The sequence below is a fragment of the Leiobunum rupestre genome, chromosome 10 (genome assembly GCF_980474605.1).
Source record: "Leiobunum rupestre chromosome 10, qqLeiRupe1.1.hap1, whole genome shotgun sequence".
In the NCBI taxonomy this organism is placed as follows: Eukaryota; Metazoa; Arthropoda; class Arachnida; order Opiliones; family Sclerosomatidae; genus Leiobunum; species Leiobunum rupestre.
In genome coordinates this window covers 34,927,770-34,943,865 of record NC_143393.1, presented here as the reverse complement: position 1 = coordinate 34,943,865, position 16,096 = coordinate 34,927,770, and the positions used below count along the sequence as shown (strand labels likewise).

Genomic DNA, 16,096 nt, shown 5'->3' with positions numbered 1-16,096 from the left:
CAATTTGTTCAGTGATAATTTTGTTAATAACGTATTGTTATTATGTTACTTATGATGTAATCCAATATTATTGGCGATAATTAAAGTGGTTACATGTAGCACCCTGTACACACTTCTCGATGATACAAACATTTGGTTTTCATTCAAGGACAAGGTTGGGTTGCGTTCTGATAGATAAAGCTCATAATACAGCGTCTCCTTTCACAGAGGATTAATCTCATTTCAGCTTTTATACAAGTTGTTTTTTATCACTTGTACTCGCCGTCAATTAAATTGATACGATTGACTAGGTTGAAATTATACCGAAAATATTACTTTGCAATTCAGAAATAAATATTATATTATATTACGAGAGTAATTTCGCAAGATCGTGTTGATTTTTCAAAATTCTTTTTGGAAATTTATATCGAGTTTATAAAAATATTCGCGACCGAAAACTATCGCTACGCCATTGAAACCTAGATAGGTAGCGGCTAAAGCAGACGCTATTAGTTTTTCCTCATCGTTATTCTTAAATTTAAATTTATAAATGATAATACTTGCATTTTAATATAATTTTTGCATCGTTTGCTTAATTTTGGTAATTTTATTTAGGAAAAAAACGTTCTTATGACTTTTTAATTGGTCTGTAGCAGATGCTAGATCATAGGATGATAGGCGCAACCTTGGAGAAGCAAGCGCCGTTACGCCATCTAGACTCGTTTCGGTCGCGAATTACATCGTGAAATATATTTATTTATTAGTACATTCATCAAGCTATTTTCACCAATGGGAAAGCGGGTGAAAGGTCACGCATTTCGTTGCCCAATAAAAAAGAAGGGCAAAGGGCAATAACCTTTAACCCGCTTTCCCATTGGTGGGAGTAGGTTTCTTAGTGGTTGCTCTAAAAAATTTTATTCATTCGAATACTCATCGAACATGCGAACTTTATGGCTTAATTGGATTCTGAAATATATTATAAACTTTTAATTATAGAAATACAGGTGTGGATCTAATTCGGGGAAAGAAGATTTAATTTTTTTGCAACTGTGTTCTGTGTAGTATTTTCTTTAGTTACTAGCCGAAATTCTTGTTTAAAAAGATAATGGATTCTTAAGAAAAAGGTAATTATCATTATGCACAACGGTTAACTGAGCAAAATTATTGGAGCGGAAAGCCCCCCCCCCCCGCATAGCGGTGGCGCTGCCTGTGGGAGTAGTAAGTCCCAAAATACTATTTAGCAACAGTCCGTTTTGTTTCCCAAAATAGAAAGAGTTATTTTTTTTAGGCGCAGACCTGGAAGACATTCTCGAGCCTTTTTCGAAAGGAGAGAAAAGAGCTCGAGTTCTGCCAAAATCGCCTTTTCTCCGTGTCGACGAAAAGCGGTCGAATTGGTTTTGGCAAGGCGCCAAAATTAGACACTCCTCGGGCACTTCTTTTTCTTTTTTCAATTCTTCAGCCCCCAGGGGGAGCCGTTATCACGCGTCGTATGACGTAACAGTGCCGCTAAAGACGTCCGTTATCATCTCCCCTCCTATTCTTCCACGGCGTTTTCCACGGAGGGAATATTTTTCGCGTAAGCTATATATTTGCAAGCGGAATGCGTCTCGTTCTGTTTTTTTCAAACATGGAAATGTCGTCATAGTTCGATATTTCTGGTATTTAACGTTATCGTATGACGCGACGCCGATCGGGTAGATATGATACAATGTGGCAAATATTTTCGTCCGTAACATTGAGTTGGGAATATTAATCTAGAGGTCCAATCAAAACGTCGGATTTCAGTACTTCGCGAAACAAGTTTTTAAAAAATAAGAATACTGCCGTCTGCTCCCAAATGACGAGAAAACTTTATCATTCTACCCGTGGCGCCGTCTATCTCTCAATGTTTCGTTCAAATAAGACGCGTTTTCCGGCAAATTATTTTTTTTTCAAAAATAATGGATGGCGCCACGGGTCATATGATAACGTTTTCTCGTCATTTTAGAGGAGACGGCACATTCGTAATTTTCAAAAACATGTTTCGCGGGGAGCAGATTTGATTGGATCTCTAGATTAATATTCCCAACTCAATGGCCCGTAACGTAATACCCGTCAGTTGATTTTTTTGTTAAATATTTTCTGTATATTTCAACCTTTCATTCATGAAGTACGACCCAACACGGTCAAAGTGCAATACCTAATTTAAACGGAGACCATAATGAAGAGGTTAAGTACCCGACGTTATAAAATGGAACGTCTACGCTTCCGTAATTCTTTTATAAACGTTTCGTCAAGATAACTTGGCAGTCCCGTCAAAAGGTTCAACTTCTACAGTTATTTTTTAACCTTTTTATTAACGGTCGGATGATATCGGAAACAGACAGACAAACGTGGAAATTTTGTAAGACGGTTGGGTTGGTTTAAGTTCGACTGAAATTCGACTTTATACGAGATCGTGGCGTCCTCTTTCGGGCATTATAAGAACTAAATCTCAGAAATACGTGACGTCGGCTATGACGTAATAGGGAAACCTTATCAGGGTTGCCATAATATTTTGTGATTCATATTCCCTCACCATTTTTTTTATATTCTACTTTTCAACTAAAAAAATATTGCAACGTTTACAAACAATAGTTTTTTAAGAATGACTGTTATAAACTTTGTGTGGTAAATTTGAATTCCCCTGACGTTTTAAAAAATACTTAAAGCAAGTTTCGGCTCCACGTGAAGTAGCTCTTTTATTCAACAGATGTCGCTAGCGTCCAAATTAAAACAAGATGGTAAAGCTACATTTTGACCCAAAATTCGGGAGATAACAGTACCCTTCGCGTTGATTGGCTCGTTGGAAATTTCACAATAACTTAAATTATAGAAATTTTAACAGTATATTTTGTATGGGATATATAATTTAGATTAATGTCCACTAAGTAGAGTATAAGTTGTCTAATTAAAATAATTATAAATGGTTCTCTGACGACGTTACTATTTCGCTTTTTTGAATTTTAGCTTCCTTGGCCATAAATAGATGGCACCACGCTCACCAGTAAAGTCATTTTTTCGAAGAATCAGTTAGATACATTGCCATCTCTATTCTCTAATAACAAGGGGCCTTATCATAATACAGGTGGCAATGATAGAACCGACACTTGCTTTAAATTATAGTAATTTTACAATATATTTTATATGGGATATATAATTTAGATTAAAGTCCACTAACAATGTAAGTATAGTATATTTTGTCTAATTATAATTCTCTACAATGGTTCTCTGACGACGTTATTGTTTCGCTATTTTGAATTTTAGCTTCCTCGACCATTAATAGATGTCACCACGCTCTCCACTAAAGAATTTTTTTCGAAGAATCAGTTAGATACATTGCCATCTCTAAAAACAAGGGGCCTTATCATAATATAGGTGGCAATGATAGAGCCGACACTTGCTTTAAATTATAGTAATTTTACAATATATTTTATATTAATAGATGGCACCACGCTCTCCAGTAAAGTCGTTTTTTCTCTAATAACAAGGGGCCTTATCATACTACAGGTGGCAATGATAGAGCCGCCACTTTCTTTCACTGATTTTATAGGCCTATTTTTAACTACCCTAGCGTTTCGCCTCGACACTTACCGATGCAGCCCATGGGGCTGACGGGCGAGTGATGGTTGCTGGGTGGCGAAACGGGAGTGGATTTTGAGCCGGAGTGTCCTACGTTGGCACTCTGGTGGACGCCGCCGCTCGACTGGGAAGACGACATGAAGGAGTTCCTGATGGACATCATGAGGTTGGGCCGTTTGCCTTTGCTGTCGGATTTGGAGCGCGGGCGGAAGGCGTCGAAGAGGGCCGATTTCCGGGAAGGGCTCACTCCGGTCAGGGCGTCGTCCCCCGACTGACGACGCATTCGCCCCGTCAGCACGTCCCGCACCGGCAAAGTGTACGAACTGCCTCCGCCGCCGCCGCCACCTGAGAAACGCAAAAAATAACTCCTCTTAAAGAATGTTTTCCACTCCGGCAAAACTTATATTAGGCCTAAACGCTGGGTTTCACCATAGAAATAGAAATGACAGGGTTCGAAAACAAAAAACCCGACCCAAAAAAACCCAGTGGTTTTTTTGGACCCACCCACCCCAAAAAACCCACTTTTAAAACCCACCTGAGAAAAACCCACTTCGAAATTTCATATTTTAATGTAAAGGCATTTTTTTAAAGGTGCAATATATATATATATATTATATTATATTATATTATATATATATTATATTATATTATATTATATATATATTATATTATATTATATTATATTATATTATATTATATATATATATATATATATATATATATATATATATATATATATATATATATATATATATATATATATATATATATTTAGTTATTTACAAAGTTAGCGGGCTTGTTAACTTAATAGTTGAGACTTGAGACTTATGACTTCAGATTTCTACCAGTCCTTTGGTTCAGCTTTGCTGCCTTTGCAGTATCTGTACACTTTTACAAGCTTTTCAGCTTTTCATGACACAAATAAAAAAGTGGATCAGTCTACCTAGTAGACGATATCTAGTCCCTACAATCTTATCTTGATTTGTGGTTTTTTTTACATGGAAATAGTATACTAAAATAAAAACCCACTAAAAAACCCACTGGGTTGGGCTTTTTGGAAAAAACCCGGGTTTTTTCGAACCCTGAAATGAGACTAGAAGCAAGATTAGATTGCGGTGAGATGTACGAGTAAGAAGGCTGTCATGAGAGTGGAATCGCCAGTATTCTTTGTGGGAGCACGCCATCTATTTTTAAAAAATTAAAGTTTCAATTTGTTTTAATAGATGGCGCACTCTTGCGTGGATTAGTAGCGATTCCATTATCATGGAAGTTTTCTAGCTTGCCCGTTTCCCTTGAGATTACCGGTGGTTCTAGTCTCATTTCTCTTTCTATGGGTTTCACCATATGTAACATAATCACTCATAAGTATGCCATAAAAGCATTTTCGTTAATGAAACCTTGTTCACGGGATATGACGTAAATTACGTCACTTACAATTCCGTGACGAAATACGCGTCATCAACTTTACTTATGGGAAACGGAAGTTAGTGAGAATTCCTCGCGCGTTTCTGGCTTTGCCCATGTCAAGTTTAGTTCGTGCCTCGCGATCACATGATTTCATTTCCATGGTAACCTTTTCAATAGCGCAAGGATTATAAGCATTTTTGCATTTTTGGGTCCGCTTAATGTATGTTAAGCAAGGTCTCATTGAATTTTGTCAATGGAAATGTTATACAGAGGCATACGTATTAGTAATTATGTTACACATGACTGCCTCTCACGTGGTCGATAGCGTTTACCCACTTCACGCCGGAACTCAGAATAAATTTGCCTTGTTTCGCGCTGAACACGCAATAAGTGGACCCAAAAATTGTTATAATCCTTTTAAAAGGTTACCATGGAAACGAATCACGTGATCGCCAGGAACGAGCTAAACTATAAATTGTTAAAGTTAGAAGCGCGCGTGGAATTCGGCGCGTTTTCAAAATCTGCTTCACTAACTTTCGTTTCATATTTATAATGTTGTAAAATGTTTTTATGGCATAGGCCTTGTTATAATGTAATATTGGCCTTCTTGTTTTGATGTTGCGCTTGCGTCACGGGTGACGTATCGATGACGTGTTTCTACGAAAAGCCCTGGACATAAGATTAAATAGTTCTTTTTATAAAATAACCTTGGCCATCTTGTTGAAATGTTGCCTAGCCGCTTCAGCTGTGGATCCGTTGTAACGACCTCATGGACGTTTATAATCTTATTCATTTATATATTAAAGTTAATTTGGCTCCCAAAGAAATACACGTTCACTTTTAATTCGTAATTTTTAAGGTAATTTCACTGAGTTTAGCAATTTTGACATTATTTCTAGAGTACCGATATAAATTTCAATTTAATGTGCCACGTGATTAAAAACACACTGGCCCCTTTATAAAATCCAGTTAAACCGTAGCAGGGCTGCCACAATATTTTCAGAATCAAATTCCCTGACTATTCCCTATTTAAAGAGAATTTCCCTGACTTTTTAAAACAAAATTAGACAATTTTTAGCTTTATATTTTACTTTTATCAGAAGTTTATAAATTGCAATCAACCTACATTACAGTACAAAAGTATTATTGCAACGTTAAAAAAAATTAGCAAAAATAAACGATAATCATAGAATTTGTCAGATAACTAGAGTAAATTTACCTTCAAAAAGTGTCAAGAGAAAATTGAATTCCCTGACTTTTAAAATTTTTCATTTTATGCCCATTTTTTAATTCCTTGACTTTCCCCTGATTTCCCTATGCAGCCAGGAACTGTCTTACTTAACGTTACATAGTTATTTCCGCCTGTAGAAGTGTTCTACCCGCCGCATTCCGGTGCTCAGGGAGAAGCGCCCCACCAGGCACGCGGGATGGGAAAAAGAGGATGGAGAGAGACGTATATGGCAAAGTCAGACAGGGAAGGGGGGAAGCGGAGTTCGAAGGGTCGTGAAGTGACGAACCTGGAGGCGCCCCGGTGACTCTGTGCGTTCCGCCGGAAAGGGATCTGACTCTGAAGTTTCTTCCGGCGCCCCCTCCGCCGGCGCTGGCCGCCCCCGCGCCGACAAAGCCGCAGCCCTTGCTGTTGCCGGGCTCCTCGTCGAAGAGGTCCAGTCCGTCCTCGCCGGGCAGCGTGGGCGGAGGGCCGGCCAAGGGCGAGATGGGACTGCGCACTCCTTTCACCGGCGTCATGGCTTTGGCCATTGCAATTCCGCCGACGCCTTGTTTCAGGTCGAAATCCTCCGCGACGATGGTCGGGATGATGAGCGTGCTTGTGTCCTGCGAAAAGACAGACGCACCAAAAACAATTACATATTTGGTCCACCTTATACTAGAAGAAGGCGACCGTAGCGCCTCTGGTGTATAGAATAAGCTCTATCGTCTTATAGGCTGTTGTTTTTGGTAAATGAAAATTTCCAATTTTGGGAAATATATTACATTTATTTTCTATAAATATTACTTTATAATAAATATAATTTAAAATCAATATAATTATATAATAAAAATAATTTAAAATCAATATAATTATAAAATAAAAATAATTTATAATCAATATAATTATAAAATAAAAATAATTTATAATCATGATAAAAATCATAAAAAATAATTTATAATCAATATAATTATAAAATAAAAATAATTTATAATCATGATAAAAATCATAAAAAATAATTTATAATTAATATAATTATAAAATAAAAATAATTTATAATCATGATAAAAATCATAAAAAATAATTATAATTTTAATATAGTTCAGCTAATAATAATAATCAGCTAGCTAGGCTAATACCCAAGGCACCACCTTAGGCCTAAGTCATCATGCGACTTTTGAAGCCCTTAATTCAGGTGGCCGGGTTACAATGCGTAGGAGGGTAGTGACAAGCCCTGCATTATTATTTATAATCATAAATATAATTATAATTTTAATATAATATTATTATATTATAATTTATAATAAAAAATAATTATTATACTTTATTTTTTATTTATATTTGCAAAAGTCAAGCAAATTTTAAAGACCCTATTTCATAATTATGCATCTTGTTTCATATCTTTATTAATAATAAAATATATTATAAATATAAATATAGTATAATATATTATAATATATAATTATAAATATTATTATATTATACTATAATTTATAATAATAAATATTATTATATTATATTATATTATATTATATTATATTATATTATATTATATTATATTATATTATATTATATTACAATTTATAATCATAAATATTATTATATTATATTACGATTTTTAATCATAAATATAATTATAATTATAATTATAAAAATAGAAATATTTATGATCGAATATGATTGGGAATACAATAAAATTCCAAATTTAGGTTGAAAGCAGAGAAAAATCCCTTTAGTCTGTAGTTAATCAATGTTTTCCCCTAAACACACGTTTATTTTCCATTTTACCCTCAAAATTGGTATCGATCCTTTTCGCCGACACTTTCGCCATCTAGAAGCGAGACCGAAAAACGCGGAGACACATCGCGACGTCTTATGGCGTTCTTCTTTCTTCGTCTGTCTTTTATCGGAAACATTTCTGAATAAGAGGCCTTATATATTTATCAGGGCGCGTCGGTTATTTCGGGGGATTAAATTAATAACTGGAGACTGGGCCGATATGGCTTGTCGCGATAATTGTCTCTTGGCAACCTTAGAGTGGATTAAACGAACAATGGCCGACCTTGTTCTTTACTTTCTCTTTCTGTGTGTTTTTTTGGGACCGAGCGGAGGTCATTTACCGTAGTTTTGGAAAGGTGGATTTACGGTTTTCGCTCTTGCCGCAATTTGTGGTGTTTTTTCGGTTTGCAATCAATATTTTATAGTAAAAGACGTTCTCTAGACCAGCGGTTCCCAATTTTATTTTTCTATGGAACCCTAAATTATCCACCTAATTCTGGTGGAACCCCAACTAATTTTTTTGCTTTATCTTAAAAGACTCTTGACACAAACAAAGATGGCCGCGCTGCGAATTCTCGGAACCCCTGTGATCCTTCCACGGAACCCTAGGGTTCCGTGGAACACCTTTTGGGAACCGCTGCTCTAGACTATCAGATGGCAAAAGTCAAGCAAATGTTAAAGACCCTATTTCATAATAATGCATTTTGTTCCATGTCTTGATTAATTATAATATCTTATCATATAATATCAATATAATATCATATCATATAATATCATATCATATCATATCATATCATATCATTAATATAATACAATATCATTAATATAATATCATATCATTAATATAATACAATACAATACAATACAATATCATTATTATAATATAATACAATATCATTAGTATAATATAATATAATATAATTCAATTCAATTCGAGTTTATTACCTGCATATAAACATGTTTACAAAAACACTTTTCAGATATATACAGGGTGGTCATATTACATTACATTACATTAAAGGTTTATATTAATAAAAGAAATTGTCGACTTTTCCAGCTTCGTTTTGACATAAAACATATTACATTAGTTTAAAATATGAAAATTTTAAGACATTGCACAAAAAAATAAAAGAGACTTGTATTGTATAACGTATTTGAAAATAATATAATTTCGCAATTCTTATTTGTTATAGAATAATATAATATAATACAATATCATTAATATCATTAAAAAGATATCATTAATATATTATAATGCAATATATCATTAATATAATTAATATAATATCATTAAAAATATATCATTAAAAAGATATCATTAATATATTATAATGCAATATATCATTAATATAATTAATATAATATCATTAAAAATATATCATTCATATATTATAATGGAATATATAATTAATATAATATCATTAAAAATATATCATTAATATATTATAATGGAATATATCATTAATATATTATAATGCAATATATCATTAATATAATATTATTAATATCATTAAAAATATATAATTAATATAATTAATATAATATCATTAAAAATATATCATTAATATAATATAATATCATTAATATCCTCCCATCCATCCATAAAAACTGGTTGAGGTTAACGGTAATAGTGAGTGTAGGGAGCTGTTGGCTCGCGTGGCATGAAGGGCTGGCCACCACCCTCCTACGCCTTGTAACCCGGCCAGCTGAATTAATGGCTTTAAAAGTCGCTTGATGACTTAGGCCTAAGGTGGTGCCTACCTAGTTGATTACTATAATATATGATATTAAAGTAATAACAATACTCTTATAAGGAAATACACTAATAAAGATTAAGAAAAAAATTATTAAAATTTAAGTAATGTGTTAACTTAATTTAAGAACAGTCGATGATTCTTATTTCGAATTTCTTTCAAAAGAAACGTATCTCGAGTTGCTCGACTTCTGCTTTTAGTTATTATCTGTTTCTAATAAAATAAGCTCTTATTTCCTTTGTGGCAATTAGTGGATTAATATCCTCGCCATAGCCACTTAAAAGAGAATCTACTGAAGTTTAGTAGCTAAGCTTTTGATCAAATAGCGGCCACTGATATTAAGCCCGTACATTCAAACGTGTAGGGAGAGCTCCTACGCTGGCTGAGTGTTAAACCATCGAAATAAACATTCTTGTAGTGAAAATAGCTACGTTTCTGAAGTACCTAAGTTTCTTAGTGAGAAACCTTAATTGATTTTAATTAACTGAATTTAATAAAACTTAATAAATAGAATGGTTTCGTGTTTTAACTTGAAAGACCGGGGCTTATCTTGTATCAAACTCTACAGCGCTAGGCGTAAGTGTTTGACGTACGTGGGGATTTTGCGTAACCTCGCTGATCTAGAGGCCACACAATTTCTTCAAACTGGAGGTTGCTATATAATCTACATGTCTTCTTCATTAATGATTATTAACAGAAGAAATGTAATTGAAATTCTTGTTAGAAAAACTTTTATTTAATTAATTACAGAAAAAATACGAAACGTTTCATTGACTAATTATTTTCTTTATTAATGATTAATCACTGAAGATAATACCAATTTTTTTATCAATTAATTAATTTATTAATCTACATAATTTCTTCATTAATGCTTATTCATTGAAGAAATGTAGTTGAAATATGTATCAAAAATATCAAACTTTTCTTTGATAAATTAATTAATTTATTAATCTACATGATTTCTTCATTAATGATTATTCACTGAAGGAATGTAGTTGAAATATCTATAAAAAATATCAAACTTTGCTTTGATCAATTAATTAATTTATTAATCTACATAATTTCTTCATTAATGATTATTCACTGAAGGAATGTAGTTGAAATATCTATAAAAAATATCAAACTTTGCTTTGATCAATTAATTAATTTATTAATCTACATGATTTCTTCATTAATGATTATTCATTGAAGAAATGTAGTTGAAATATCTATAAAAATATCAAACTTTGCTTTGATCAATTAATTAATTTATTAATCTACATAATTTCTTCATTAATGATTATTCACTGAAGAAATGTAGTTGAAATATGTATCAAAAATATCAAACTTTGCTTTGATCAATTAATTAATTTATTAATCTACATAATTTCTTCATTAATGATTATTCACTGAAGAAATGTAGTTGAAATATGTATCAAAAATATCAAACTTTGCTTTGATCAATTAATTAATTTATTAATCTACATGATTTCTTCATTAATGATTATTCATTGAAGAAATGTAGTTGAAATATCTATAAAAAATATCAAACTTTTCTTTGATCAATTAATTAATTTATTAATCTACATAATTTCTTCATTAATGATTATTCACTGAAGAAATGTAGTTGAAATATGTATCAAAAATATCAAACTTTTCTTTGATCAATTAATTAATTTATTAATCTACATGATTTCTTCATAAATGATTATTCACTGAAGAAATGTAGTTGAAATATCTATAAAAAATATCAAACTTTTCTTTGATCAATTAATTAATTTATTAATCTACATAATTTCTTCATTAATGATTATTCACTGAAGAAATGTAGTTGAAATATCTATAAAAAAATATCAAACTTTTCTTTGATAAATTAATTAATTTATTAATCTACATGATTTCTTCAATAATGATTATTTAGTGAACAAATGCATTTTTTATTTAGTAAATTTAAGGGTGATATCGAACCTCTTTATCGTAATACTTTCTATAGATTAAACATCTTCTATAGATTAAACATCACTTCAAAACGTTACGCGGATACTTTCAAATTAACAGAGGGTTACAAAAAAGTAAAAAATAAATATTAATTTATCGAAATTTCATTTGAAATAAATAATTAAATTAAATACTGTACTAGAAAATGAAGTAACAACATCTTCAAATATAATAATACTAGCATAATAAAATATAATAATATTAATATAACAATTGGCTAGGAACAGGGTCGGATTTCCCACAAGATAAGAGAACACTTCCGAAAACAAAAGTGCCAAGGCCCGACCGTCTAACGTTAATACGCGAAACTATAAAGTCCAGGGGGGCTGAAAAGATGGTAGTCACGTGACTTTGTAGAGAACGGCAACGCCATCTATCCTAAGAATTACGAACTATTATTTATTTTATTTTGCTAATAGCGGCAATTTTGATCGATTCATATAAATTATCTAATTATTATTATTGTTTAGAACATTTTTTAATAGAAAAGTGTAAGTTAATTAACTGCCTGCAGTATCTGGATGGAATATTTTTTTTCTTTACCGTCACACGGCCAACTATGAACACGAGTTACCGAATCGAAGTTGGCTGCGAAATGGTAGTCACGTGATTTTGTTTTCCCATTTTAACAAGTTGGTTAAGACCAAATTTACTTTATAGTTTCGCCTATTGTCTTTGGAACTATGAACATGAGGCGATTTTGAGATCTCTATTTTCGGCGCATTTCAAGTTACAGAACTCTATTTTCGGCGCATTTCAAGTTACAGAACTCTATTTTCGGCGCATTTCAAAGTACCGAACTCTATTTTCGGCGCATTTAAAGTTACAGAACTCTATTTTCGGCGCATTTCAAGTTACAGAACTCTATTTTCGGCGCATTTCAAAGTACCGAACTCTATTTTCGGCGCATTTCAAGTTACAGAACTCTATTTTCGGCGCATTTCAAGTTACAGAACTCTATTTTCGGCGCATTTCAAAGTACCGAACTCTATTTTCGGCGCATTTCAAGTTACAGAACTCTATTTTCGGCGCATTTCAAGTTACAGAACTCTATTTTCGGCGCATTTCAAAGTACCGAACTCTATTTTCGGCGCATTTCAAGTTACAGAACTCTATTTTCGGCGCATTTCAAGTTACAGAACTCTATTTTCGGCGCATTTCAAAGTACCGAACTCTATTTTCGGCGCATTTCAAGTTACAGAACTCTATTTTCGGCGCATTTCAAAGTACCGAACTCTATTTTCGGCGCATTTCAAGTTACAGAACTCTATTTTCGGCGCATTTCAAGTTACAGAACTCTATTTTCGGCGCATTTCAAAGTACCGAACTCTATTTTCGGCGCATTTCAAGTTACAGAACTCTATTTTCGGCGCATTTCAAGTTACAGAACTCTATTTTCGGCGCATTTCAAAGTACCGAACTCTATTTTCGGCGCATTTCAAGTTACAGAACTCTATTTTCGGCGCATTTCAAGTTACAGAACTCTATTTTCGGCGCATTTCAAAGTACCGAACTCTATTTTCGGCGCATTTCAAGTTACAGAACTCTATTTTCGGCGCATTTCAAGTTACAGAACTCTATTTTCGGCGCATTTCAAAGTACCGAACTCTATTTTCGGCGCATTTCAAGTTACAGAACTCTAGTTTCGGCGCATTTCAAGTTACAGAACTCTATTTTCGGCGCATTTCAAAGTACCGAACTCTATTTTCGGCGCATTTCAAGTTACAGAACTCTATTTTCGGCGCATTTCAAGTTACAGAACTCTATTTTCGGCGCATTTCAAGTTACAGAACTCTATTTTCGGCGCATTTCAAGTTACAGAACTCTATTTTCGGCGCATTTCAAAGTACCGAACTCTATTTTCGGCGCATTTCAAGTTACAGAACTCTATTTTCGGCGCATTTCAAGTTACAGAACTCTATTTTCGGCGCATTTCAAAGTACCGAACTCTATTTTCGGCGCATTTCAAAGTACCGAACTCTATTTTCGGCGCATTTCAAAGTACCGAACTCTATTTTCGGCGCATTTCAAGTTACAGAACTCTATTTTCGGCGCATTTCAAGTTACAGAACTCTATTTTCGGCGCATTTCAAAGTACCGAACTCTATTTTCGACGCATTTCAAGTTACAGAACTCTATTTTCGGCGCATTTCAAGTTACAGAACTCTATTTTCGACGCATTTCAAAGTACCGAACTCTATTTTCGGCGCATTTCAAGTTACAGAACTCTATTTTCGGCGCATTTCAAGTTACAGAACTCTATTTTCGGCGCATTTCAAAGTACCGAACTCTATTTTCGGCGCATTTCAAAGTACCGAACTCTATTTTCGGCGCATTTCAAGTTACAGAACTCTATTTTCGGCGCATTTCAAGTTACAGAACTCTATTTTCGGCGCATTTCAAAGTACCGAACTCTATTTTCGGCGCATTTCAAGTTACAGAACTCTATTTTCGGCGCATTTCAAAGTACCGAACTCTATTTTCGGCGCATTTCAAGTTACAGAACTCTATTTTCGGCGCATTTCAAAGTACCGAACTCTATTTTCGGCGCATTTCAAGTTACAGAACTCTATTTTCGGCGCATTTCAAAGTACCGAACTCTATTTTCGGCACATTTCAAGTTACAGAACTCTATTTTCGGTGCATTTCAAAGTACCGAACAGTACAGAACTCTATTTTCGGCGCATTTCAAGTTACAGAACTCTATTTTCGGTGCATTTCAAAGTACAGAACTCTATTTTAGGCGCATTTTACAATACAGAACTCTATTTTCGGCGCATTTTACAATACAGAACTCTATTTTCGGCGCATTTCAAAGTACCGAACTCTATTTTCGGCGCATTTCAAGTTACAGAACTCTATTTTCGGCGCATTTCAAGTTACAGAACTCTATTTTCGGCGCATTTCAAAGTACCGAACTCTATTTTCGGCGCATTTCAAGTTACAGAACTCTATTTTCGGCGCATTTCAAAGTACCGAACTCTATTTTCGGCGCATTTCAAGTTACAGAACTCTATTTTCGGCGCATTTCAAGTTACAGAACTCTATTTTCGGCGCATTTCAAGTTACAGAACTCTATTTTCGGCGCATTTCAAAGTACCGAACTCTATTTTCGGCGCATTTCAAGTTACAGAACTCTATTTTCGGCGCATTTCAAGTTACAGAACTCTATTTTCGGCGCATTTCAAAGTACCGAACTCTATTTTCGGCGCATTTCAAGTTACAGAACTCTATTTTCGGCGCATTTCAAGTTACAGAACTCTATTTTCGGCGCATTTCAAAGTACCGAACTCTATTTTCGACGCATTTCAAGTTACAGAACTCTATTTTCGGCGCATTTCAAGTTACAGAACTCTATTTTCGACGCATTTCAAAGTACCGAACTCTATTTTCGGCGCATTTCAAGTTACAGAACTCTATTTTCGGCGCATTTCAAGTTACAGAACTCTATTTTCGGCGCATTTCAAGTTACAGAACTCTATTTTCGGCGCATTTCAAGTTACAGAACTCTATTTTCGGCGCATTTCAAGTTACAGAACTCTATTTTCGGCGCATTTCAAAGTACCGAACTCTATTTTCGGCGCATTTCAAGTTACAGAACTCTATTTTCGGCACATTTCAAGTTACAGAACTCTATTTTCGGCGCATTTCAAAGTACCGAACTCTATTTTCGGCGCATTTCAAGTTACAGAACTCTATTTTCGGCGCATTTCAAGTTACAGAACTCTATTTTCGGCGCATTTCAAAGTACCGAACTCTATTTTCGGCGCATTTCAAGTTACAGAACTCTATTTTCGGCGCATTTCAAGTTACAGAACTCTATTTTCGGCGCATTTCAAAGTATCGAACTCTATTTTCGGCGCATTTCAAGTTACAGAACTCTATTTTCGGCGCATTTCAAGTTACAGAACTCTATTTTCGGTGCATATCAAAGTACCGAACTCTATTTTCGGCGCATTTCAAGTTACAGAACTCTATTTTCGGCACATTTCAAGTTACAGAACTCTATTTTCGGCGCATTTCAAAGTACCGAACTCTATTTTCGGCGCATTTCAAGTTACAGAACTCTATTTTCGGCGCATTTCAAGTTACAGAACTCTATTTTCGGCGCATTTCAAAGTACCGAACTCTATTTTCGGCGCATTTCAAGTTACAGAACTCTATTTTCGGCGCATTTCAAAGTACCGAACTCTATTTTCGGCGCATTTCAAGTTACAGAACTCTATTTTCGGCGCATTTCAAAGTACCGAACTCTATTTTCGGCGCATTTCAAGTTACAGAACTCTATTTTCGGCGCATTTCAAAGTACCGAACTCTATTTTCGGCACATTTCAAGTTACAGAACTCTATTTTCGGTGCATTTCAAAGTACCGAACAGTACAGAACTCTATTT

The 16,096-nt window shown here is 34.1% G+C and overlaps 1 protein-coding gene across 1 annotated transcript in view; it reads right to left on the bottom strand.

Annotated features, from left to right (window-relative positions):
* Positions 1 to 16,096, bottom strand: part of SNF4Agamma (SNF4/AMP-activated protein kinase gamma subunit) — a 172,219-nt gene that overhangs the window by 73,465 nt on the left and 82,658 nt on the right. Inside the window, exons 3-4 of the mRNA XM_090161948.1 lie at positions 6,504 to 6,819; positions 3,592 to 3,924 (exon numbers count right to left, since the gene is read on the bottom strand). Coding sequence (XP_090018074.1) covers positions 3,592 to 3,924; positions 6,504 to 6,819 — 649 coding nt within the window. The remainder of the gene's footprint in view (positions 1 to 3,591; positions 3,925 to 6,503; positions 6,820 to 16,096) is intronic.